General features: G+C 32.3%; 3 protein-coding genes across 3 annotated transcripts in view; 2 read left to right on the top strand and 1 right to left on the bottom strand.

Moving 5' to 3' along the window:
• Positions 1-4,772, bottom strand: part of LOC119831685 (heterogeneous nuclear ribonucleoprotein K) — a 22,564-nt gene extending 17,792 nt beyond the window's left edge. Inside the window, exon 1 of the mRNA XM_038355137.1 lies at positions 4,640-4,772. The gene's annotated coding sequence lies outside the window, so the exon portion shown is untranslated. The remainder of the gene's footprint in view (positions 1-4,639) is intronic.
• Positions 4,773-5,741: 969 nt separating this feature from the next.
• LOC119831989 (store-operated calcium entry regulator STIMATE-like) lies at positions 5,742-10,504 on the top strand. Its single transcript, XM_038355566.1, has 6 exons — positions 5,742-6,119; positions 6,336-6,480; positions 6,724-6,845; positions 7,618-7,817; positions 8,333-8,407; positions 10,163-10,504. The coding sequence occupies exons 1-6, from the start codon at positions 5,996-5,998 to the stop codon at positions 10,250-10,252; spliced, it is 756 nt and encodes a 251-aa protein (XP_038211494.1). The 5' UTR covers positions 5,742-5,995; the 3' UTR covers positions 10,253-10,504.
• A 3,910-nt stretch (positions 10,505-14,414) lies between these two features.
• On the top strand, positions 14,415-26,818 carry LOC119831858 (dynein heavy chain 12, axonemal). Its single transcript, XM_038355413.1, has 2 exons — positions 14,415-14,549; positions 15,152-26,818. The coding sequence occupies exons 1-2, from the start codon at positions 14,415-14,417 to the stop codon at positions 26,816-26,818; spliced, it is 11,802 nt and encodes a 3,933-aa protein (XP_038211341.1).
• The last annotated feature ends 234 nt before the right edge of the window (positions 26,819-27,052 follow it).

Here is a 27,052-nt window from a genome sequence, read left to right as displayed (position 1 = left end):
CTAGCTGCGCCCCGCGGTTTCACCCGCGTAAGTCCGTATCCCGTAGGAATATCGGGATAAAAAATAGATGTTGGCCGATTCTCAGACCTACCCAATATGCTTACCAAATTTCAGAGGAATCGGTCAAGCCGTTTCGGAGGAGTATGGCAACGAAAACTGTGACACGAGAATTTTATATATATAAGAAAAATATTATTGTTACATTTAAATATTATTGTTATATTATTGTAAATATTATTCCTACTAATATTATTTAAATGCGCAAGTGTGCTTGTTTGTTTGTGCTCCTTTCAACATCGTAAGGAGCGATTTTATAGATTTCTTGACTGGAGATAGTTAGTACTAAGCCTCCATTCTCATGGAAAGATCCATGATGCGACTCCGAAATTTAAAAAGTCCGATAGATGGCGCCTTGTTAAAAATATTGTATACTATATGACAAATGTTAATTTGCTTTGACCACACGAGCTAAGCCACGTGTAACAGCTAGTATCTAATAAAATTAGAATCATGTACATTGACTTTTTATTTTTTCCAATACAATACAATTTTTCACATCAGTATTTAGTTTAGTTGAAGCATTATAGTTAAAAGAGGAATTGTAACTGAAATTAAATTTCAGATGAAAGAGTTATTTATTTTGCAATTCAAGATTCCTTTTGTTTTGATTCAAAATTTACATGAAAAATAAATCCTTGAAAAATATTTCACCCGTAATCCTGGATCCTGGAGTATATTTTGATTAGAAGCATTCGCGGTCATTATACGCTCGAAAGCGCTCGTGCCTCACTTACTACGCAGCGAGGCGTAAGTTCTATAACGCTGCGTAGAAATTCTATATATCGTTTTTGTAAAATGTTACGCAAAATTGTATAATGTTATGGAATTGATTCTAGAGATCAATTTGTTCAAAGCTATAGAGGCGCCTAAAAACTTTGATGGTTGACAAATATTCTCCAGATATAAGCTTTTGAAGCCAGAGCTTCATAAGGTAAGATATATGAGAGATGGCCCAAATTTTGGCCATCATGAAAACCTTCTATACTATATATAAATGAGCTGCATTTATACAGCTAGTATTTTAGGTACCATACGCCAATTAATATAATGAAAGAATAACGACAGCATCTAACTTTTACAAAATAAAATAGAATTTTATAAAATAGAATACCCAAGAATACCCATAACTAACTGACGCTCTGTACATGAACGACATTAGTAAGGAATTACATAACAATTAACATTCATTAACGCAAAGTTTTTATCTAATGGATTTTGTAGGTTGTTTGCCCTAGCGACCTTTTAGGAAACAGTTATCTATTACGTTTCCTCGGGGGTCGGCGCCGTTTGAATATTTTATGATATATCGATCATAACTTGCGCCGCTCCATTGGATTCGGGGAAGGGTCGCTACATCCCAACTCCATATTGAAGTCTTGACTTAGAGTAAATAAGATTACATCTTTACCTACAAAGTTAATCAAAACACATTGGCTTGTTTGCTACCTGCCAACCGCAATTCGATTTACGTTTAGAAATTTCAATTCGAAATACTATGCTTGCCATTAAAAGCTACAGAAATTACACTATTTGTAGTCTTTATCGTATTTTTTTCTATAATTAATATTTCGTTATACCTAAGAAGCAATTGGAACGTTATAGTGAATAGTAATAGTATATATATGATCAGTGCTAAATAGAACCTTCGTATATAATAGAAAAAAGTATGTATGCATACATGCAACTAGACGGGTACATATTATGGTCATAGTTCAAAGTAACTTTCGCGTGCACGTCTATAAAGGCAAAAAGAATTTCAAATGATGCCTTCAACTACCTACACAATGGGGTTGTCTCATCACTTATGAAGAAGAGGTGGTGGTTATGCGGTAAAAATAGTCGAGAATAGTAACAAACGTTGGACGTTTCGTGAGGGTAATTGGAAATGCTTGAGAAGTCTTGGGCGTGCCGCACGCCACCGCAAAGTCGAGGAGACATCTTATATTTGCCTCTAGTAATTTTCCCCGCCGTTCTTGTATATTTAAGCGCTAGTGTCGTCCATGCCGCTCTCATGCATATGTCATGAGCCGTTGCCTGGCGACCGTTTGTTGACGGTTATCGCGGGAAAGTCACCACTGGTCGAACCACCACCACAGATAATTATAATGTTCCACTTTTCAATACAGGGGGCTATCGATGCCATTTCCACCCTGCCGTGGCCTCGACGCGATAGGGATGAGGCGGGTATTGGATTCCCGTCTACAAACCGTAATGACCATGTGGTGTGCATTGCATGTAGGGTTAAATTAAATGGTTGGATGGCGTAAAAACAGTAATAAGTACCCACAATGCATACAACTACTTAATTGGTCACAAATAATATGAAAACAATCAAACCCTTTTTTTTCATAACAATAAATCGAAAATGTTTCATTTATATTGCTGCTTCTATCGTTATTTGTGCCTGTCACGGACATTATAGTAATATTACAAGACAAAGTTAGAGATTCTTCATTCTAATTATTGTAATTTACAGGCATATTAAGCAATTTCTTTTTTTTTACCACTTGTAAAAACCAATACACAAAATTAACCTAATATAATATTCATCAACATATGAGATACTGTTTCTAGTTTATTAAGCATTTTCAACTATTTAGCCACTAACAGCTAACAGATACAATGTACTAGTAACCTTAGCATAATATAAAGCTTGTATTCTGTACTTGTTTGTATATTTTTATTGAATACTAGATTTGATATGAAGGTTTGTGAACAATGATAGCCTCTATTATAATGACAACCTTTAAATAAATACTAGAATTTATTTTCATTCCTTTGAACTCAATTAAAACTGGTAAAATAAGACCTCATATTTGCTGTCCTTTTGATTTGACTACAGCAGTTATTAAATACATAGATTTTCTAATTATAAATATATAAATAAGTACAGGTTTTTAAATACAAATTTTTGAGAAAATTAGAAAAACCTCCAGATTCACTAAACTATTTTGTTATTGTTTTTTTTTAATTCAGTAACTTTTCATTTATCGTGTAAAGCATTTCAATTGTAAGTACGTCATATTTAAAATTTGTCACCCATTTCAAGTGACATATGAGGCTTATATAATACTACCACTATAATAATATAGTGTGAATGTATCAACATCTAGACTTAAATAACAATAATTGTAAATATTTATTGTCCCAGTATACAATGGTACTTCATTATCCAATCTCTCTCAGTATGAAAATCTACAACGATTTGCTATATATAAATAGTATAAGATTACAAGAGAAAAATAGGTTACTAAAATATTATCACCGGTCCCTAAAGAAGAATTATAAAAAAAAATATTTCAACTAATCTGAGCTGTTGGCTTTCATACATAAAGGTTTCTAGAAGGGTACAAGTTTTGAGGTTGAATAATATAAAAATTATACAACCTGCTAGTTTCACTATGATTGTATTTATTAACCTACTTTCAAAAACTAAAGGAGATGGTTACATGTTCGCCTTTATGTTCATCAAAATGTTGTATAATAGTGCACCAATTTAAAAATTTATTTTCAGTACACTAACATTGGCATCAATGTAGAAAAAGATTTTCAGGTAAATTTATGCGTTTCTATACATTTTATTAGTGGATATATTTTGTCTTGTTGGAAAGAAAATTGAATGTTTTATTATAGTATACTGTTACTGTGACATGATATATATTACATTAATTAATGATGAATCAATCACATCTAGAGTTTATTGTTAGGAGTGATGGGCGAATTAATTGTAATTAAAAAAGTCCTACTTGAATTAGTGCAAGTAAATCATGCAAAGGTATACTCATACTAATAATTAGGTTACAAAACATTGCAAAAAATTGCAATGTTTTGTAACTTAATTAAAAACATTTGCATAATTAAGCACAATGCCTGAATGTCTTTGCTGAACCACACAAACATCTTTTCTATTATCTTAAATGATTTGATTTGAAACGATTTGATTTGATTTGAGCTTTTCTACCTGAAGTTAATAAAGCTTTACCAAAAAAAAAATTCATAAGGTTATGTTATTTCATGTGAAAGCAAATAATACACATTGTGGATTACCTACATTAAATCATCCTGCAATTTACAAGTGATTCATTAATCTTCTGCATTGATCTAATTATAGAAGATTAATTTATCGTTAACACTTATCTGTATGGTTTATTGTTTTGATATTTAAAAACTAAAAATAAGTGTAATATGCATAAATAATTGTAATAGTTTGGATACGTCATGCGAAGATTTTCGAGTATTATAACAACTCATACCTATTAGATAAATACAAAGAGTGTTTCGTTGTTTTGAAATTTATTAATAACCAACAATATCAGGTACAGAAATTATAATATCAGGAATACCTATAAAATGTACACAAATGGGATTTATTACAACCTTTCAAGATCAGTGTTTCGTTACGAACCATTTATAAATTTGCAAAAAATCATAAAAGCATACAAAGAATAGATTTTTCCAACACCTAAACATTTTCTTACGATAAAAACAATACACCGGTGGATAGGAGATCAATATTCAGGGATCATTTAAGGAATATTTTAGAATACTTTATCGAATATTTATTATTACATAAACTTACCTTGATATTTGAGTGAAGGTAAACACAAAACACAACTTTTAATTAAATACAAAAAAATACTATTATTGAAATAGTAACGCTAAAACAATAAAAATGGCGGCAATGGCAAATTAGAATCGAAATACAGCCACGAGCAACTAAAGTTTATTTTTAATGTTACCATGTAATTAAAAAGCTATCAGTTAAATTTCGAACCATAGATGGACCAGTTATAAAGTTTATTTTTCAACGGTAAATCATGTGTGAGTATGCATCGTGGGTTAGTATTAAGTGTGGATGTATTTATCCGAGTACGAATAAGTGATTCTCATTCTTCAGGAAACCGTATGAACAATTTTATTTTATAAGTGATACAATTTATCTAATAACGATGTACGAATCATTTGTATGTATTCAACGGAATACGTTATAAGTAATTTCATTTTAAATCCATCTTACGAATATTTTCTATTCTGAATGATCATAATTCATAATTATTAATTATTTGTACGATTACAATAAAAAACTGGGATAAACCCAGTAAAGGTTTATGGTTTATCCCAGTATTTTATACAAATTTATAACAACAGTATCAATTTAGCACATAATTTAAATAATTTTAAACTCATATCTATTTAAACAATTAACTAGTGAGGAATAGTATTCCAATTAAACGCATTATTTAGTCAGATTCACTATTTTCACAACCTGACTTGATTTTCTGACTTGAGTTTTTTTTATTAATTATTTAATAATTGGATGAATCTTAAAAATGATATTACCGGATTAAAAAAATAAATCATTAATCGCTTACATCTATGAGTAAGGTCATATATAAAATACTTTTGACAAAATAAGGAAACATCTTAATTTTTTCATGTTATAATATGTTATTATTCCACGGTAAATTGCAATTACGTAATTACAAAAGTATGTTAATTTTAATTGTATAATTGATATTTTATTTGGAACTATTACCACCCAAGAGAAAGATAATGTTACATTATACATTACATAACAACATTTTTCATATCAACGATTTTGAAAATCATAGACTATATAAACCTACATATTTGAAAATATTTTGAAATGTAACCAGTGTGCAAATGTCAATGTCTTTACTACCTATGTATGCTGCTGTCAATTCATTTTATTTTTATGGTATTTATTTGTTGCGAATTTGGTGTTTCTGATGAAATTTGAATGTTGATAAAAATTTAAATTTTGTATACCTTTTAAATTTATTTTCTTCGTGTTTTCTATGGTGTTTTTCGCCTTTCACTAGTTAGGTGTGATAAACTTAATTTTGTATAAATCATCGAATACGGAAGAAATCGCAGTTTATTTTATTCCTTGTACATCTTTTTGAGATGAAAAATGAATGATAGTTCGGATGTAATTCACTGGTCGGAACCCCACTGCTCAAAAGATGCTTTAACTGATACTTATGGTTGGTTTCTGCAATTTTTGCTTGCAGTTTTAGCGTTTACATGTTTGATTGGTAAGTTGTGAGATCAGAGGTGAAGGTTGAATACTAATACAATTATGATACTGACTAATTTTTCTTTTGTTATGTCAATATAATGCTCATGTTATAAAACCTTACTGCTATTTTATATAATCTTATAATCTGGTATAAAATTGGAGTGAAATTGCTTTCATAAATGGATAATTTGAGTAAGCTTACAAACTTAAGTAACTGATATGCTATTTTCAGGTAAAAGATTCTGTGAGCCACGCTATGCAAGACGGCCATGGTTAATTTGGTTCTATGATACTTCAAAGCAAGGTTTGGGAGCATTAATTATACATGCGGCTAATGTTTGGCTATCTCCTTATCAGACAGGGAATCCATGTACATGGTGAGTTTTGAATACAATGACCTATGTGGTGTATGGTTGGTTTGATAATATTCTTTGAAACTCATTGTGTTCCTAATAATATAAAACATAAATTTATTGTTCAAATGTAAAGATTAACAGGTTACAGGATTAATTTTCTATTGTATCTATTATAATTGATAATTCAATATAATAAGGAAGTCATATAACTTGTGTGATGTTCTAATGAATGATTTATAAAATATGTTTTATTATTTTTTACAGGTACATAGTAAATTTTATGCTAGATTCTACATTAGGCCTCCTTATAATATGGGCTGGTATAAGACTTGCTCAATACTATGCCAGAGTTTATGATATACCTCTCATCAATTTTGGAGAATATGGTAAGTGTTTTAAAATAAAATCATTACATTCTGTTCATTAATTTTTAGATCAATTTTGATTTAGTTACACTCACTGTTACATGCAATAAAATTATCTATACATACATATAATAACAATAATAAACAATGGTTAAAATATCAGATCTGTTTTTATTGTGAGCTATACTATACTTCTCGTGGTCATGTGTCCTATCTTTATGACCTCATAACAAGAAGATATGAAATCTTTAATGTTTAATTTGTTGTAAATTCATTGCATTCAGGGTCCTAAGACTGCTAACTTAAAAATAATTTAATTGTGTTCATGTTGCTGCATGATGAATCAGAATGATTAGATAGATTTGGTATCCTGCTAAATATTTATGATCAATGGAATTCCATAGAAATACATTTGATTCTAATTGAATTGCAAATAATTGCCATGAGAACATTTAATGGGATGTTTTGGTTGACAAAACTGATAATTGACATTGCAACACCAGTTACAGAATACAAATTTTGTATACTGCCATATTAATTAAACATTAATTGAATAAGTTATTTCAGTGTATGCCAACATAACACATCTACAATAATATGATAAAGAGGAAACTTTTTTATTTTTGTATGTTTGTCACACACAAAACCACTGGACCAATTTCAAAAATTCTTTTACACTTAGAAAGCAACATCTTTAATGAGTGATGACAGTGAATGTGAGACATATGAAGCAGGGGCGAAAAGTTAGTATTACATATTTTAACTCAAATAAATACATATTATCATTTTACAGGTAAACCACCAATGTGTTCAGCGTGGCTCTGCCAGTGTGTGCTATATGCAGCGCTGGCAACATTTGCAAAGTCCATGCTCGCTTTGGTACTGCAACTCCCACTGGTTCAAGCAGTACTCTCAACATTGAGACTGTCACCTGTCTCGGATCCACGGCTCGAACTGGCCGTTGTAATGCTCATCATACCTTTCTTTGTTAATGTGAGTATTTTGTAGTAAATGTGTTAAGAAGATGTGTAGTTGAAAGAGAGACACAGAGAGAAAGAGAGAGAGAGATAGACAATTGAAAGTGTTTGATTAAAATGGTAAGCAGGTTATTATTAACACAAGAAATATAAAGAGATTGCTCTCTTTCTTAAATGCTTAGTATGTAAGTGTTACAATGATGTAGTGATAGACAGTGTTATCTAGTTAGTCTATATTTTCATTTTATTTTTCAATTACGGTTATTCAGAGTAAATGGCGAGACTAAGAAATCTGTACGACCTTATTATAATTACTTTGGTCTCCTATGACCTCTGATAAATAATAATGCATGTTTTGATATCATTCAATTGATAACCAATTGAAATTTTATTTACATAGTAATACTTCTGTGTTCTCAGCTTGAAAGATAAATATTCAAGTTTATGCGTTTTATATGAATTTTATTTCAATTTTTGGACCCTTTGTTTTTTTTTGTTTATATCAGAAATTATTATTTTTATTTTTTTCAGATTCTCATATTTTGGGTAACAGACAACTTCCTTATGTATCATCCGCGCGGTGTCAGCACCAAATTAAAGACTAAGGTAAATATGTAAATATGACGTAATATATAAAGAGAAAAAGATTGTTCTCGTTTGTTGGTAATGTTACGAAACAAATACTACCAATTTCGAGAATTATTACACCATTAGAAAGCTGTATCATCTCTGAGAGATGTAGTCTATTTATGTACTACGGTCCGGTGGTTATGCATATATGTATTCTGTATTTCATGTTTCAAAACATATAGCTTCAAAAGATACCATAGACTATACAATTTTGACACATTGATTTTTTAGAGAATAAAAGTACACCTAAATGATACGATATTAACACTATTTTATTAATTGTTTTCACCAATAAAAAATACGTTAGAACATTAACAACATAATTCTTTACGTCCATTTTATTTAATAATAGAATTTTATCATGGACCTACTTGTTAAACTGGGTCTGACCAAGAGACAAACAATATTGAGATAATAATTATTATAACAAATCATTAATTATATTTATAGGCATCAGTTATATTGCAAATAGTTTTGGAGGGCAATAAAATGTCTATAGGTATATAATATACTAGCGATCCGCCCCGGCTTTGCCCGTGGTACATATATAGCCTTCCTCAATGGGCTATCTAACATTGAAAGAATTTTTAAAATCGGACCAGTAATTCCTGAGATTAATTCAAACTAAAAACAAACAAACAAAAAAACTGTTCAGCTTTGTAATATTAGTATAGATTAACCATGAAAAAAAAACCACAAAATTTCTTATTTATAAAGCATTTCAATGCTATAAAACTAAAAATTAAAAAAAAAAACCTTTCAAATTTCATTATTACTTTCAACATTTCTACATTTTGCGTTGATCTCAATCAATACATTTAGAAGCAAAACTGACAAAATAATACGTAACGATATGTAACGATTATAATAATAAAAATATATACTATATACTATAAATAAACGACTGCATACACATATATTATTCACTACTGATCGGCGCCTTAGCGTCGCAGTTGTGTTTTATATATAACGTTGTTTTCCTATTTGTTGAAAACTGAATTTTGCATATATTATATAATACAATGAATAATATACCTACATAAAGCAGATTATCTAAAATACTAGGGTTTTTAAGATAGCTCATTTTTATTTCTCACGCAATAGCATAACATAAAATAATAGATAGGACATATGATTTTACTTAATATATTCGAGATAACATGACGCTCTCGCGTCTTATCGTCCGCCATCACTATAACTAATAAAACAAAAATCAAAAAAATGTTACTAATTAAATAACATGAGCACACACAAATTATGTAAATAAATTAGTGAAGATTTACACGTTTTTTTATTACATACATATTTTAGACATGGCCGTCCGTATCAATAGCATTATAAATTATAATAATTCAAATTACTTTTTGAATTTTGTATAAATTTCAAATTTGTCACTAATAATATTATGAGTAACATGGCTCAATACTTAGATTTCGTCTGTAGGTCAAGGATAGTGGGTGGATGGATGTGCAAAAAATAGATATTGTTAATTTAACATTCAAACATTCATAGTAGTTTCCAACTTACATAGAATTTTCTTAGATGTACCTATGTCAATTGTTTATAAGCAGATTAACTGTATTTGATATTTACAAACTACAGAGAAAAAAATCATCATAATATATGTTCAAAGTTGTAGAAGATGTAAAAAAATCAGAAAGCCAAATTTTATGATGATATAGTTATTATGATATTTTTTTTTAATATAATTTCACATCTTATTGGTTACAGGTGCGTTACCAGTCAATAAAGAAGGACAAGACCTGTTCTGATGAGGAGGAGCATTCGGCTGATGAACGTCTTCTCGGCGCGAGTGTATGACCCATGTTGAAGCCCAGTGCGTTACGGGCCTAGTATCTTAGATAAGTGCTCCACTCACATCACTATAGTTATAGGATTTTTTTTGTGCGGAGGATGCCTGGCGATTAACTTCTTAATATGAAAAAAAAAAAAATCCCCGAACACCAATGAAATGGCCGTTGAACACCATCGGAAATTATTCGAGACCAATGACAATTTAGTTCCTTTCTTTTGTGTATTTTAGAACGTGATTCATTGATTTGAAAAAAAAAATCACCAAACACCAATGAAATAGTCGATCAGCTCTATCGGAAATTTTTCAACCAATAGCAATTTAGTTCCATTTTTGTGTGATTTGCATGTGTGCTGATAGTTCGATTTTTAAAAACGCAGTAAATGTGTTGTATTTTTATTGGTGACTATCATGTATATTTTTGATTTTACTTTTATACAAGTTTCGTTACTTTCAAATAGTTCATACCAAAGCGCAGCCCGGCATTATCTAATTAGCAATAATTATATGAAATTCGATATAACTATATATCACACATATTTTAAATTGATTAAATGTCAACTAGAAATATTTTGTATATTGATGTTTTGAAAGCGGTTGTCTGTGCGTAAGTTATGGTGCTTTTTAATAAATATATTGTATTTATGATTATTTAATCACAATCGCTTGTAATGGATAGTAATAAGGATCGTAAAGTTCAATCAATACTTAACTGAAAAATCAATTGAATTAATGATTTACAGTAAATGACAACTGTATTCTATAATAATATGGATATAAAGGTTTTCTTTTTTAAATAACATCCGAAGTAGAATAAAAAGAGTTAAAATGTTTTAAATCTCACACAATCAATTATCTTTATATATATTCTAATATTTCTCACAAATTCTGATTTATGGTTATTATACGTACCACGGTTTTTATTAAATCAATGAATAAATATTTCGAGTGTTCACAAAGACTAATAATGTGCTAACTTCAGGACATACTGTAAATATACTGTAGAGCAAAATGAATGAGAAAATAAAATTTATTAACTTTTTTTTAAACACTATGTATAATATATATAATGACCAAATTATCACAAAAAAATTACCACGAAATCATTGTCGAAATATTAATCGGAGTGAATAGGTTGAAAGTCCGTCGTGGTTAAAAATTAATATATAGGTACTTATACTATTGTATAGTTAAATATATCAAATTCTAGCTTGCGATGCATATTTTGAGACGATTTTTTGGGAATACTCAATCGTATACTATGTCTATGCTTTGTTTCGGCAACATTTAAAATAAGGTAGTTAAATTTTCAACTTATCAATGTATTTGATCTTAAAATTACCAAAGCTTCGAACTCGACTTTTTTCTTAAGTAATCAATATTTAGTACATTTGTATATAACTGTCTTGCCTTTGGTGCAATAGTAATTGTCTATATGCCCCCCCCCTCCCACAATTCTTAGGAATTAGATGCTCCCTATATCATTTTCAAAACATATCTGATCAAATGTCATTTTAGTTCTGACGTATTTACCTTTCGGGAGTGTTATTGGGATTTATTTACTTCCAAATTGCGTCCGCTTTTAAATTTTGGATAACAGTTTCTAGAATATTCATATTATGTATATTATGTATTTACTGTATTTTTTCCAATACATAGTTTTTTATAAATTTAATGTGTACCATCGTTATATAATTTGGTCTCGGTAAAAAAATTGCTAAATATTTTCATAATATTCCATTAGAATGTACAAACCTATACAGTGCTTAAGTATTAAAATAAAGATATTTTTTGATTTTTTTTTTAAGATGTTCCTAAAATAAGTACTTATTATTAACCTTGTAGTGCCATTTTATCGAATAGCAAGATATGTCTAACATCGAATAAAGACTGAGAAAGTCGATTATTAATAAATTTGTTCGTTTTGTTTATTGTTGAATTTCAATTAAAAAAATTGTTATTTGTAACTTACATTCCTTAAATGATTGTTTATGTTACATGTATTTTGTGCCAACATTTATAAAAAGTGTCTAATTATGAAATATTCATAAAACCGAATAAAACTTTTCTCCCGAAGAAATTACGTCTCATGTCATTATGTAAAAATGTTATTTGTATAAGATTTGATATTATATACAATCGCTCGGTCAAAGAAAATCGAAATGTATACAAAAATTCTGATTCTGATCTGATATTCATTGTCTTGCGGGGGATCAATCACATTTTTGGCAAAGAAACTAGTTCTAAAGTAAATTTTAAGATGGAACATCATCATTACGTGAATAGCTCAAACAACATGTAAACTTCATTCCTGCCACATAATTTTTATCCTGATATATCGGCAACCAACGTCTTATATGCGGATGGCTAAGACACAAACCTTTTTTTTTTTAATAACGTTTAAACAAACGAGTCACAAGATCTGCTATGGTTGAAAGATACATAGTCTGCACACATCCTACATAGATCTATAGATAGCTTCGATTAGATAAACAAGAATCATTCATAGCAATGAATACGAAAAGCCCGACTGCTAAATGTTTTATTGCAAGGGTATTTTCAATTATATCAAATATTTTTTGTTGCTAGGTTAAGAAAAAAAAAAAACTTTTATTATTTGTAGACAACATATTGTTCATTTACATAGCGTAAGTCTACCACAAATCTGAATGATTTGAGCTGTAGGGTATGCCAAACCGATGAATATTCATAAATACGCTCGAAAAATATTGCCCTCAGTGAGTTAAAAAAATAACGAAAAGGGACTTTTCGTTATACTATAAATTCTATTGTAATCTCAAAAGATATTAAGTTTAGAGAATATTGACTCAATCTCGTAATAGATTATTATTATGAATTTTTATACATAATTTGGAAATAATCTTTTATCTACATAAACAATTCTTTTTTATTTTTTTTCTTACAGTTGCATTAAATTTTTTTCGAAAATGGGTATAGATTCATACAAGTATATTAATAGATCTAAATGCACGATATGCCCACGAAATTTTACAAAAAAAAATCATTTATTTTGAATATCGGTGATTGATCCTCGTTAAAATATTTGCCAGTTATATGTATATTTGATATTATAAAAGATGGAATTGTGAGTGTGTAAATAATAATGTAAGAAAAGATTTTGTGTAAACTGAATGTACACATGTATATATACTATATATTGACACGTACGTGTTTGTGCATTTGTTTATTGTTTGTGCAAATATATTCACGTCATGTGTTAAAAGATTGTTTTATTTGTCCATATCGTATGATATTTATTCAGAGCTAGCCGTTCTCTCCGCCTTCGCTCCGCGGCTTCGCTCACGTGGATTACATCGTTTGGATTCACATTTTACTTTCGATGCATATTATGTCTCGACAACTGTCTAATTAGCAAAAAAAAAACTTTTTAGAAAAATCTATTTCATTTTTAAAGACCAATGCAATGATCTCTATCGATATCTGTTTAAATACATTTTGGTAGTGATATTTTTTGCATTTAGCCACCCCACAAAGTATTTTTTATGAAATAAAATGTATGCAGTCTTCATCTTCAACTTAATATTGGTCTGTCCACCATATAACACAATTTAATCAAAATCTGCCCAATAGTTATCATTAACGCACATACAAACGGTAAAAAATAGCATCCATTAAATTAAGAGGAAAACATCCCTATTTCATAGCAACTAATCTTTTTAAAAAACATTTAAGGTACAGTTGTGTAACTGTTTTATTACATTAAGTTTTATACTTATAGATTTCAATGGGATTGAGTCCAAATAATTATTTTTTATTTTTATTTTCAGTAACAATATTTCGTAGATATTTACACTATTTCTCACAATGTTTACATATCCCTTTTATACTGATTATATATTTTTAATTGCCTTGAAGGTTTCATGTATTGGCATCATCATTTAGTTGTGATAATTTTGCTATACAATTTACTTCTAGAACAAAACCTGTACATACTCATATGTACTGCTATCACTTTTTATATTTTATTTACAAAACAAACGTATCCATGACGTTACCATGGCTACAGCTTTTCATTCTGTAATTTATCAATATCTGAGTCTATTCAATTTATAACATTACATGACTTTGTTTTATTTTTATTTAATATTTAATATCACTATAATGTGCTAGTTAACTCTTATTTAAAACATGGATGAAAGTGAATTGAGGAAGTTGCTGACGACTAAAAATGGATGTCGAGTTCCGAAGATGTTGCCAATACCGGATGTTCACAAAATGGATAAACTACCATTTGAACCATTACCACCGTATAATCGGATTAAGGTAAAATACTAGTACTATATTGAGAGGAATGCTAAATTCACATCTGAACAATATATAACAAACAGCTGTTCGGAACAATACCAGCTGCTGAATTTCACCACCGTACGACAAGCCACAAACTAAAATATCACTATTTCCCTTAAAGGCCGGCAACACTCCCGCAACTCTCCAGGTTGCGTGGACGCCTATGGGCGGCGTTAATCTCCGGGAGACGCGCCTGCTCGTTTGCTGCTATTATATATATATAAAAAAAATCTGAATATCGAATTGTATTAGCTATCTTCATGATGCAGGGTTAATGTTTTTTTTTTTTGCAATCCTCTTGAATGTTTCTTCTGCTATAAATATAGTATAGGCCTTAGTCTTTTAGTTGTAATTACATTTTTGTTTAAAACTTTTTTTCATAAATTGGAACAAGTATAAATGCATACACATAACATTAATTTCGCAAGGACGTTTTAGATTCTAATTTTAAGTAAATGCTTTTATTAAATCAAACGTATATTTCATATAAACAAAAGTATGAACTTATAAACTTGTAAACTCCTCTTGTAAGCATAGATTCATGGTTCATATTCATAGTTAAAGATTTTAACTTTCAGGATAAACAAGCCAAGTTTCGTAAAATATTGAAGGAGAAAGCTACAGAGAGGAAGGTCAAAATAGCTCGTCCATTATATTTACCGCGCGAAATAGATAACTTAGAAATATCGCAAGATAGACATATTGCGGTACTCAGAGAATGTGCTGATAAAATCAAACCGCCTCCTATGCTGAAATCATGGGAGAGAAAAATCATAGGATTGATACCTGCTAAACTTCGTAATGCTTTTCCAGCGTTAACAGAAGAACTTATCGAGGAGAGCAAAGAAGCATGGAACAAGAATTTACACGACTTAGCCGTAAGAACTGTAATTCGTGATGTTCCTGGAGTTTCTAGGATACGATACGTGGAGCCTCCGTTTAAGTTCCATGGCGTAACACCAAACTTCGATCGAATGGTGAAGTTTCGTAAAAAACTTAAGGATGGTTCATTACTTTTACATCCGTTCATAAGGCTTGTACTAGAATCTTCAGAGAAAACATTCCCTCCTTATATTATAAACTTAAGTAAATATCGTGCTCGAGGTCCGATGGATTTAGAAGAATTCCAAACAAAAATTTTAGAAGAAATCAAACGTGCTGACTATCTAGTATCCAGTACGTGGTATTCAATTCTTGTTACATGGCTTAAAAATCCACGATGTTTGAGGGGAATGCGTCCTAAGCGTATTCCAGAATTTGTTAAATGCGCTACAAAAATGATTTCTATGCAAATTCAAGAGCTTATGCGTCGATCTATCGATGCCATTATAGATTCTTTGCAAGATCCTGATTCCGTTCCAATATTAAATATAGATTTAAATTTCGACGGAGAATTTTTTTATGAACCGTCCCTCCAAAATTTATATGAGGTTTATCATAATATTGCTAATGCTATATCTCGTATATCTCAACGACTTATGCCTATTGAACAATATCTCAAAATACCATATAATTACGATGCCCTGCCTGTACAATACAATGATTGGCTACAAAAAGATGGACACGACCGATTACAGAATGTATTACTTGAAGTGTTCTCTCCTCTTGTCAATTATTTAAACAGATTGAGAAAAGAATACAGTATGCTGTATGGAGCTCCTGCTAAATCAGCACTCCTGCAATTTATTGAACAAGCTAAAGAATTCGAAGAATCACGAGATAAAATAAGATATTTCCAAGGCATTGATTCTGATATAACAGCGATCCTTGAAAATGAATATTTTAATTGTGCTATTGTATGTCAGCTTAAAATGGTTGATGGATTAAAAAGAAAAGCCATGGAATTTATAAACGATATAATTGCCGGTATTGTTAAAACCCACATGGACGAAAACAACAGTATATGTCACGAATTCGAAATAATCGCTGCTAAAGCACTTAAAGAGCCCGAAAATGCCGCAGAGTTAATTGAACAAGGCGTTTATATATTACACGCCAAAACGGTGTTAGTTGAAGCTTTAAAGGAAAGAATTCTTAGGCAAATTGAAATAATTTCAAATTTATTAGAAATGACATCTCTATCTCCTGATCATGTGGCATCTAATACGAAAACTGTTAATTGGTTAACAGACATTAAACCTATATTTGAGAAAAATGCCGCCGCTTATGAAACGTTTAAAGGGGAAATGGAAGACAACTTGCAATCAAAAATAGCATTCTTAAATAAAGAAGTTTTAGAGATGATTCCTTACTTACAACTTTTAGATAATATGGATGACATTAATTATACATTACAGTATTTAGAACATTTGCGTAAACTTGTACATCGATTGGCTGATTGTGATAAATTAGTTGCTTGGATAAATAATGAAGAAAAAACTTTTAAATTTCCCGTTTCTCAATATGCAGATTTAGAAGAGTTAAAAGACTTTATATTGCCATTTCATAGCCTTGTTCATCTAGTTCATAGATGGAAACGAAGCTATTATACTTGGATGGATGGTCCCTTTGAATATTTAGATCACGAAAAAATTGAACAAGACCATGACTTTTTCTACAAAGAATTTCTAAAACTGTCTAAAGCGTACAGGACTAAAATAAAACAACAAATCTCTGAAGGTGTAGAAAAACGTTTCCAGGGGCTTGTTGATGACCCTGATATAAATAATTTACCCGCACCCATGAAATTATGCGCTCAATGTGTAATTGAAATAAAAGATTGGCGGCCCAATGTACAAATGGCACATATTATGTGTAACCCAGCATTAGTGCAAAGACATTGGGATGAGATGTCCGCGATTGCGGGGTTTGATTTAACACCAACTGCTGGAACAACCTTGCGAAAAATAATAAATTTTAATTTATGGGATGATATAGATCAATACGAGATCGTAAGCGTAGCCGCTACGAAAGAGTTAGCGTTAATAACAAATTTAAATAAAATGATAGCGGAATGGACTGATATTTGTTTCAAAACCAGCCCTTACAAAGACACTGGTATATATATACTATCTGGTCTTGATGATATTCAGAGTGTTTTAGATGATCATATCGTGAAAACTGTCGGTATGCGAGGTTCCGCTTTTGTAAAACCATTCGAAGCCCAAGTGAGGGCTTGGTATGAAAAAATAATGCGTGTTAATTCAACAATCGACGAATGGGGTAAGGTTCAAAGTCAGTGGCTATATTTATTGCCAATATTTTCATCAAAAGACATTGTAGCGCAAATGCAAGAAGAGGGAGTTATGTTTGTGGAAGTCAATAATATTTACCGACGTTACATGGGTTCTGTGGACAAAGATCCACATGTTTTGGATGTCGCTGGTGGTGCCGGAGTTTTAGAGTCATTTAAAATAGCCTCAGGTCTTCTTGAGAAGATAAATGACGGCGTCAATAATTATTTAGAAAAGAAACGATTATACTTTCCGAGGTTTTTCTTCCTATCTAATGATGAAATGTTGGAAATTTTATCAGAAACTAAAAACCCACTTAAAGTGCAACCGCATCTCAAAAAATGTTTTGAAGGTATTAATAGATTAGTTTTTGATCCTGAGTTTAACATATCAGCAATGATTTCAATGGAAGGGGAACAGATTGAATTTCTCGAAATCATAAGTGTTGCAGCAGCAAGAGGCTCCGTTGAAAAGTGGTTACTTCAAGTTGAAGATCAAATGCTTAAGGCTGTGAAATCAGAAACTGAGTTATCTTATTACGATTATCCTAATATGGGACGCGTGGAATGGATTTTGTCATGGGAGGGTATGGTTGTCTTAGCAATTTCTCAGATTTACTGGGCGGTTGACGTTCATGAATGTTTGAATACTCACAAGCTTAGTCAATTACAGGAATTTCATGTGGGCTTAACAAAACAACTAAATGAAACTGTAGCAGTTATAAGAAGAACCGATCTTACAAAACTAAGTAGCATAACCGTAAAAGCGCTTATTGTAATAGATGTACATGCTAAAGATGTTATATTTGAGTTGATTGGGAAAAACGTAACTGAAGTTACAGATTTTCAATGGCTTGCTCAGTTGCGTTACTACTGGGAAGAGGAAAGGGTTTTTGTAAAAATTATCAATGCTGTTGTAAATTATGCCTATGAATACTTAGGTAACTCGGACCGCCTCGTTATAACGCCACTAACAGATCGATGTTACAGAACATTAATAGGTGCCTATTATCTACATTTAAATGGTGCTCCAGAAGGACCAGCGGGTACAGGAAAAACTGAGACTACCAAAGATCTTGCAAAGGCACTTGCAGTTCAGTGTGTAGTATTCAATTGTTCGGATGGTCTAGATTATAAGGCAATGGGAAAGTTTTTTAAGGGCTTGGCATCGTGTGGTGCTTGGGTTTGTTTTGATGAATTTAATAGGATTGAAGTCGAAGTGTTGTCTGTTATAGCACAGCAAATTTTATGTATTGTACAAGCAGTAAGACAACACTTAGAAACATTTGAGTTTGAAGGTACAACTTTAAATTTGAACCCAGCTTGTTACGTTTGTATCACCATGAATCCTGGTTATGCTGGGCGTTCTGAGTTACCAGACAATTTAAAAGTATTGTTTCGAACAGTCGCTATGATGGTGCCTGATTATGCTATGATTGGTGAAATATCATTGTATTCGTTTGGATTTATAGATGCTCGGAATTTATCAGTTAAAATTGTGACAACTTACAGACTGTGTTCGGAACAATTATCTTCACAAAATCATTATGATTATGGAATGCGTGCTGTTAAGACAGTTTTATCAGCTGCAGGTAATTTAAAAAGAAGCTTCCCGAATGAAAGTGAAAGTATCCTGTTGTTGAGGTCAATAACAGATGTTAATTTGCCGAAATTTTTGTCTTTTGACGTACCGCTTTTTGAAGGCATTATATCAGATTTATTTCCAGGTATTACTCTGCCTAAACCTGATTACGAAAATTTTTTACAAGCCTGCCATGATGTTTGTGAAATAAATAATTTACAACCAATGGACTGCTTTTTGGTAAAGGTCATTCAAACTTACGAAATGATGATTGTAAGACATGGATTTATGCTTGTCGGTGACCCATTTTCAGCTAAATCAATGACACTTAAGGTTTTATCGGAAGCCCTAACATTAATGGAAGAACGAAAGCAACCTGATGGATGTGCTTGTACCTATAAAGTCCTGAATCCAAAAGCCGTAACAATGGGTCAGCTATATGGAGCTTTTGATCCAATATCTTACGAATGGACTGATGGAATTGTAGCAACTATGTTTAGAAACTTCGCTTCGGAAGATACGCCAGTTAGAAAATGGATTGTTTTCGATGGACCAGTAGACGCCGTATGGATTGAAAATATGAATACGGTGTTGGATGATAACAAAAAGCTATGTCTCACATCCGGCGAGGTTATGGCTATGTCTAATGTTATGTCAATGATTTTTGAAGTAATGGATTTAGCTCAAGCCTCCCCTGCAACTGTTTCTCGTTGTGGTATGATATATATGGAGTCCGCATCACTTGGCTTTATGCCTTTTTACAAATCTTGGTTAAATACTTTGAATCCTATATGGCTAGAAGAAAATGATGAATTTATTTTTGCAATGTGCGAATGGCTGTTTGATCCGTTGGTGTATTATGTCCGTAGACAGTGTTCGCAACTTGTGACAGCTGGTGAAGTGAATTTGGTTATTAGCACTCTTCGCCTCATAGAAATGCTTATGGATAGTGCGATTGAAGGTGAGGAAGATACAAAATACACAAGAACATGGATTTCAGCCTCTTTTATGACTGCTTTTGTATGGGGAGTTGGAGGCATATTAAATACTGAGTCACGTGAAAGGTTCGATGATTTAGTTAAAGAATATTTTAAAGGGGAGAATGGTATTCCACCTGAAATAGATAGACTCGATGTATCTATCCCAACGGAGGGTATGATAATTGATCATTATTATATGTATAAAAGTAAAGGCTGCTGGAAACCTTGGCCAGATGCCGTTAAGGCAGCACAGGTTAAAGAGCAAATAAACTTACTTCAAACTGTTATTCCTACCTTGGAGACTGAAAAATATATATTTCTCTTAAAATTACACACAAAGTTTTTGAAACCTTTGTTATTAATTGGGCCCACGGGTACTGGTAAAAGTTTCTACGTTCAAAACTTTTTGATGAATATGATTGATATGGAAAAATATACACCTGGATTTATTACTTTTACTACTACTACTTCAGCGAATCAGACTCAAGATTTAGTTATATCGAAATTAGTAAAAAGAAGAAAAAATAATTATGGACCTACAAAAGGTAAACAAGCGATAATATTTATAGATGATATGAATATGCCCGCTAAAGAAGTTTATGGTGCGCAGCCAGCTATAGAATTATTAAGATTATATTTTGACATAAAACATTGGTACGATTTAAAAACTACAGACAATTTATACATCTATGATACAATATTCTACGGAGCTATTGGTCCGGTGGGTGGTAGTAGACAACTTATTTACCCCAGAATGTTGAGGCATTACAATATATATTCGATTAACGAATTTTCTAAGGAAAGTATGTCAAAAATATTTACTTCTCTCTTGCAACTCGGTTGGAGGAGAAATGGGTTTGGTCAGGATACACAACCTATAATTGTCAATATAATTGCTGCGACTATGGATATATATGACCAAGCTACTGAAGGCCTAAGACCTACTCCCGCAAAATCGCATTACATTTTTAATTTGCGAGATTTTTCTAGAGTAATTCAAGGTTGCGCTCTGTTAAGAAAAGAATCCGCTGACAATAAAAAGACATTCACAAGAGTTTGGGTGCATGAAATAATGAGAGTATTTTATGACAGGCTTGTAGATGAACCTGACCGTTTATGGTTTTACAATATTTTGAAAAAATCTACTAGAGATTTTATGAAAGATACGTTTGAATCTGCTCTGGATACTTATCAAGACGATAATGGTGACGTGACGCAAGACAACATAAAAAAAATGATGTTTGGTTGTTACTTGGACACTGATAGCGTTGAAGGAGAACGTCGTTACGAGGAAATGCCATCGAAAGAAGTAGTTCTAAATGTTGCTATATCGATGCTTGCAGAATATAATAGCATGCATAAAGCTAAAATGAATATTGTATTGTTTGATTACGCATTAGAACATTTATCAAAAATTTGTAGACTTCTTTCTATGCCGGCGGGTAATGCCTTGCTTGTCGGTGTTGGTGGCTCTGGTAGGCAATCTTTAACAAGATTAGCAAGTACGATTCTAGGGCAACAAACATTTCAACCGGAAATCACAAAATCTTATAGTGTTAAAGATTGGCATGATGACATTAAATTAGTGTTACGTGAATCCGGTGGCCTAAACAAAGATACCACGTTTTTATTTACTGAAAGCCAAATTAAGGAAGAAGTGTTTATACAGAATTTAGATAGTTTACTAAACTCTGGTGAAGTACCAAACTTATATGGACTAGACGAAAAACAAGAAATATTAGAATTGGTGCGACTTGCAGCACAAGGCGGGAATAGAAATTTAGATATAAGCCCGTTGCAGATACTTTCATTTTTCGTTGGCAGATGTAAAGCAAAGCTTCATGTTGTTTTATGCTTTAGCCCAATTGGGAGTTCATTCCGAACAAGGCTTAGGTTGTATCCTTCATTGGTTAACTGTTGTACCATTGATTGGTATGACAGCTGGCCAGAGGAAGCTTTGGAAATGGTAGCCAATCATTATATGGGTAAAGTAAATGTTCCAGATCCCGTAAAACAAGCTGCTGTTATTGCATGCAAACAATTCCATGTTGATGCACGCAAAGTTTCAATTGAATTTTTCAATCAATTTGCCAGAAAAACATATATAACATCTGCATCTTATTTGGATTTGATAAAATCTTTTACAACCTTGACTAACCGAAAACAAAGAGAATTACGTGCAGCTAAGTTAAGATATACTAACGGTTTAGATAAATTAATGCAAGCAGCTGAAGCTGTAGCTATAATGCAGCGTGACCTTAATGCCCTGAAGCCTCAACTCATCATTATGGCAGCAAAGTCAACCAAAATGATGGAGGAAATTGCAGTTGAAACAGCTATAGCAGATAAAGCTGCAGCTCAGGTTCGAGAAGATCAAAAGGTTGCAAATGTTCAAGCAGCTGCCGCACAGGAACTCAAAAAAGATTGCGAAGCTGATTTAGCATTAGCATTACCTATTTTAGAAGATGCTATAGCTGCTCTTAATACTTTGAAACCAGCTGATATTACTATTGTTAAATCGATGAAAAACCCACCGGCAACGGTAAAGTTAGTAATGGCAGCAGTTTGTGTAATGAAACAAATTCCCCCAGATAAAATACCAGACCCTGATAATCCAGGAAAAAAAATATTTGACTATTGGGGTCCAAGTAAAAGAATATTAGGCGATATGAGTTTCTTAGATTCACTTAGAAATTTCGATAAAGATAACATACCCGTTGCCGTAATGCAAAAAATAAGAAAAGAGTACCTGTCAAACAAAGATTTCAAACCACACATTATTGCAAAAGCATCTACTGCTGCTGAAGGGCTTTGTAAGTGGATAATTGCTATGGATATGTATGATGCCGTAGCTAAAGTCGTTGCACCAAAAAAAGCAAAGTTGGAAGCAGCAGAAAGGGAATTTGCGGAAACTATGGCAATTCTAGAAGAAAAAAAAGCCACAGTGGCTCGATTGGAAGCAAAATTAGCTGAACTAAACGAGGCATTGGAGGAAGCTAATATTAAAAAGAAAGCATTAGAGGATGAGGTGCAATTGTGTATTGACAAACTTTATAGAGCAGAAAAACTAATAGGTGGCTTAGGCGGTGAAAGAGTACGATGGACTGCTGCTGCTGAAAATCTTCAAATGCTGTATGATAATTTAGCTGGAGATATTTTAGTCTCCTGTGGCATAATTGCATATTTATCTCCTTACACTCTGCCTATACGTACAGCAGTTACAGAAAACTGGCGCGATCTCGTTATTCACTTAAAAATGCCCCATTCAGAAACTTTTGTATTTAAAGATATCTTAGGAACAGATATAAAAATACAAAACTGGTATATTGCCGGCCTACCCAGAGACTCGTTTTCTACAGATAATGCTATAATACAGGATAATTCAATGAGGTGGTCTTTGCTCATAGATCCTCAGGGCCAAGCTAACAAATGGATTAAGACAATGGAAAAATCAAATGATTTACAAATTATGAAATTTACAGACGGAAATTACATGAAAGTTATTGAGACGTGTCTAGAGTATGGTAAACCAGCGCTTATAGACTGTATTCTAGAGGACGTAGAGGCACCTTTAGACCCTGTCTTACTTAAAAATACTTATACTCAAGCTGGAAAAGAATTTATTGCATTGGGTGATAACGTAATAGAATATCATCCAAATTTCAGACTTTATATGACAACAAAACTAAGAAATCCCCATTATTTACCAGAAATATTTAACAAGGTTACTCTCATTAATTTTGCCTTGACTAAGGACGGCTTAGAAGATCAACTTCTCGGTATTGTTGTTGCTAAGGAAAGACCAGACTTACAGGAAAAGAGAGAAAAATTAATAGTGCAAGGCGCAGCTAATCGTGCTGCTCTTAAACAAGTTGAGGATGATATTTTAAGAACTTTACAAGAGTCTAAAGGCGATATTTTAGAGGATGAATCCGCTATTGAAGTTTTAGATTCGTCTAAATTACTGGCCATTGATATTATGAAGAAGCAAGAAGCTAGCTTGGAAACAGAAGAGATCATTGAAAAGTTCAGATTAGGATACAGACCAATAGCGTCACATTCAGCTGTACTTTACTATTGTGTTACTGAATTGCCAAACGTAGATCCTATGTACCAATATTCGCTCACATGGTTTATAAACTTGTATATAATATCCATTGAAAATGCAAACAAATCTAAAGATTTAGAAAAGAGATTGAAGTTTTTAAGAGAAACATTTACATACAATCTTTATAGCAATGTCTGCCGGTCACTTTTCGATAAAGATAAATTAATGTTTTCATTTATTATGTGTTCTAAAATGATGTTATCTACTGGTGAAATGGATCACGAAGAATATTTATTCCTTATAACAGGTGGTATTGCTGTTGAGAATCCACATAAAAAGCCATTTGATTGGTTGCCAGATAAAAGTTGGGATGAAATTTGTAGATTGGACGATTTACGTGCATATAAGGGTTTTAAGAGTCACTTTCTCAATTCAACCCCAAAGTGGAAAGACGTGTATGACGCACTAGAACCGCACAATAAACCATTGCCAGATAAATGGGATGAAAAACTGACAAACTTTCAAAAACTGTTAGTTATAAGGGTCTTAAGACCTGATAAATTAAAAATTGCCATGACTGATTTCGTAGAAAAGCAATTGGGAATTAAGTATATTACCCCACCACCATTTGATATCGCTAAGTCTTTTGGTGACTCAAACTGTCTTGCACCTTTAATATTTATTTTATCCCCTGGTTCAGACCCAATGGGAGCTCTCATGAAATATTGTGAAAGAATGGGTTACTCTCATAGATTTAATTCCATATCATTAGGACAAGGACAAGGACCTATTGCTAGAGCAATGATTGAAAGGGCACAACTAGAAGGTGGATGGGTATGTTTACAAAACTGTCATTTAGCTGTTTCTTGGTTACCTGTATTGGAAAAAATTGTTGAAGGTTTTGATTTGACTAATACTGACCTTAGCTTTAGATTATGGTTGACTAGCTACCCTTCTGATAGATTTCCTCAGTCTGTACTACAAGTCGGAGTAAAGATGACAAATGAGCCACCTACAGGTTTGCAACATAATTTAAATCGGTCTTACTTATCCGAACCATTAAAAGAACCTGAATTTTATGAGGGGTGTCCTGGTAAAGACAAAGCGTTTAGTAAATTGTTGTATGGAATAAGCTTTTTTCATGCAGTGGTTCAGGAAAGAAAAAAGTTTGGCCCTTTGGGATGGAATATTCAATACGGCTTTAACGATTCTGATTTTCATATATCTGTCATGCAGTTGCAAATGTTTTTGAATCAATATGAAGAAATCCAATATGTTGCAATAAAATATTTAACCGGAGAATGTAACTATGGTGGTAGAGTTACCGACGATTGGGATAGACGGTTGATTGTTACAATTTTGGATAACTACGTAAATGCCGGGGTAGTTAATGATCCAAACTACTCATTTTGTGATGTAGGGCCACAATATGGTCTTCCTCGTAGGTGTGAATATCAAGACTATCTTAAACACATAGAATCTGTCCCCGTTAATCCACCCCCAGAAGTATTTGGATTACATATGAATGCTGGAATAACACGCGATTATACTATTTCCATGGAGCTCGCAGCTGCTTTAGTCTTAGTAGAAGGTACAGGTAGTGGCGGTGAAGGTGGTAACACTGAAGTTATTTTAATGCAAATGGCTACTGAAATCGTCTCTAAATTACCCGAACCATTCGATATCGAAACGTCACAAAAGAAGTATCCAGTTGATTATAATGAATCGATGAACACGGTACTCATACAAGAAATGGAAAGATTTAATAAACTTTTGCGAGAAGTAAAAGTTTCTTTACTAGATTTACAAAAAGCTGTTAAGGGATTTATTGTGATGTCACCTGCGTTAGATTTACAAGCAAATGCTATGCTTCTAGGAAGAATACCAAATAACTGGTCAAAAGTGTCTTATCCTAGCTTAAAACCATTACCAAGTTATATAGCGGATTTTATTGAGCGACTTGCAATGTTAGAAGATTGGTATCAAAATGGAAAGCCACCTACTTTTTGGTTGTCTGGTTTCTTTTTCACCCAAGCGTTTTTGACAGGTTCCGTTCAGAACTTCGCGCGCGCTAAGAAAATTCCAATTGATTTGCTTATATTTGATTTCGAAGTAAGGAGAGTTGATTATGAAACTACCCCACCGGAGTCTGGAGTTTATGTACAAGGTCTGTTCATGGATGGTGGACGTTGGGATCGTGAGAAACACGTCGTTGGGGAACAGTTACCAAAGATATTAAATGATCATATGCCCGCTGTGTGGCTCTTCCCCAAGTTAAAAAAAGACTTCGTTGAGGGTTCAAGATATAGATGTCCCCTTTACAAAACATTAGAAAGAAAGGGTGTTCTTGCTACAACTGGTCATTCTTCTAACTTCGTTTTGGCTTTTTATTTGCCATCAGATATGCCGTCCGCCCATTGGATAAAGCGAAGTGTTGCTTTGCTCCTTCAATTAGACAATTAAATTAATATAGACGGTACAAATGATTGCAAATGTCTTTTCAAAGCCAAGCAAGTCACCACTTAATTTTTTCGTACTTTGTGTTTAATGGTAGTCTCTGTTCGTCCTGACAAAACCCAGTTAGTAATTTATATTCTCTAGTACCTAGTTATTATTTATTAGATTTGTATTAATATTTGTTAATGGTTAAATTTAAATAAAATTATAAACAAATGGGGAGTTGTTTATTTTCATAGT

The sequence above is a fragment of the Zerene cesonia genome, chromosome 14, assembly GCF_012273895.1.
Source record: "Zerene cesonia ecotype Mississippi chromosome 14, Zerene_cesonia_1.1, whole genome shotgun sequence".
Classification (NCBI taxonomy): domain Eukaryota; kingdom Metazoa; phylum Arthropoda; class Insecta; order Lepidoptera; family Pieridae; genus Zerene; species Zerene cesonia.
The sequence above is the reverse complement of the archived record's forward strand: the minus strand, read 5'-3'. Positions and strand labels throughout refer to the sequence as shown.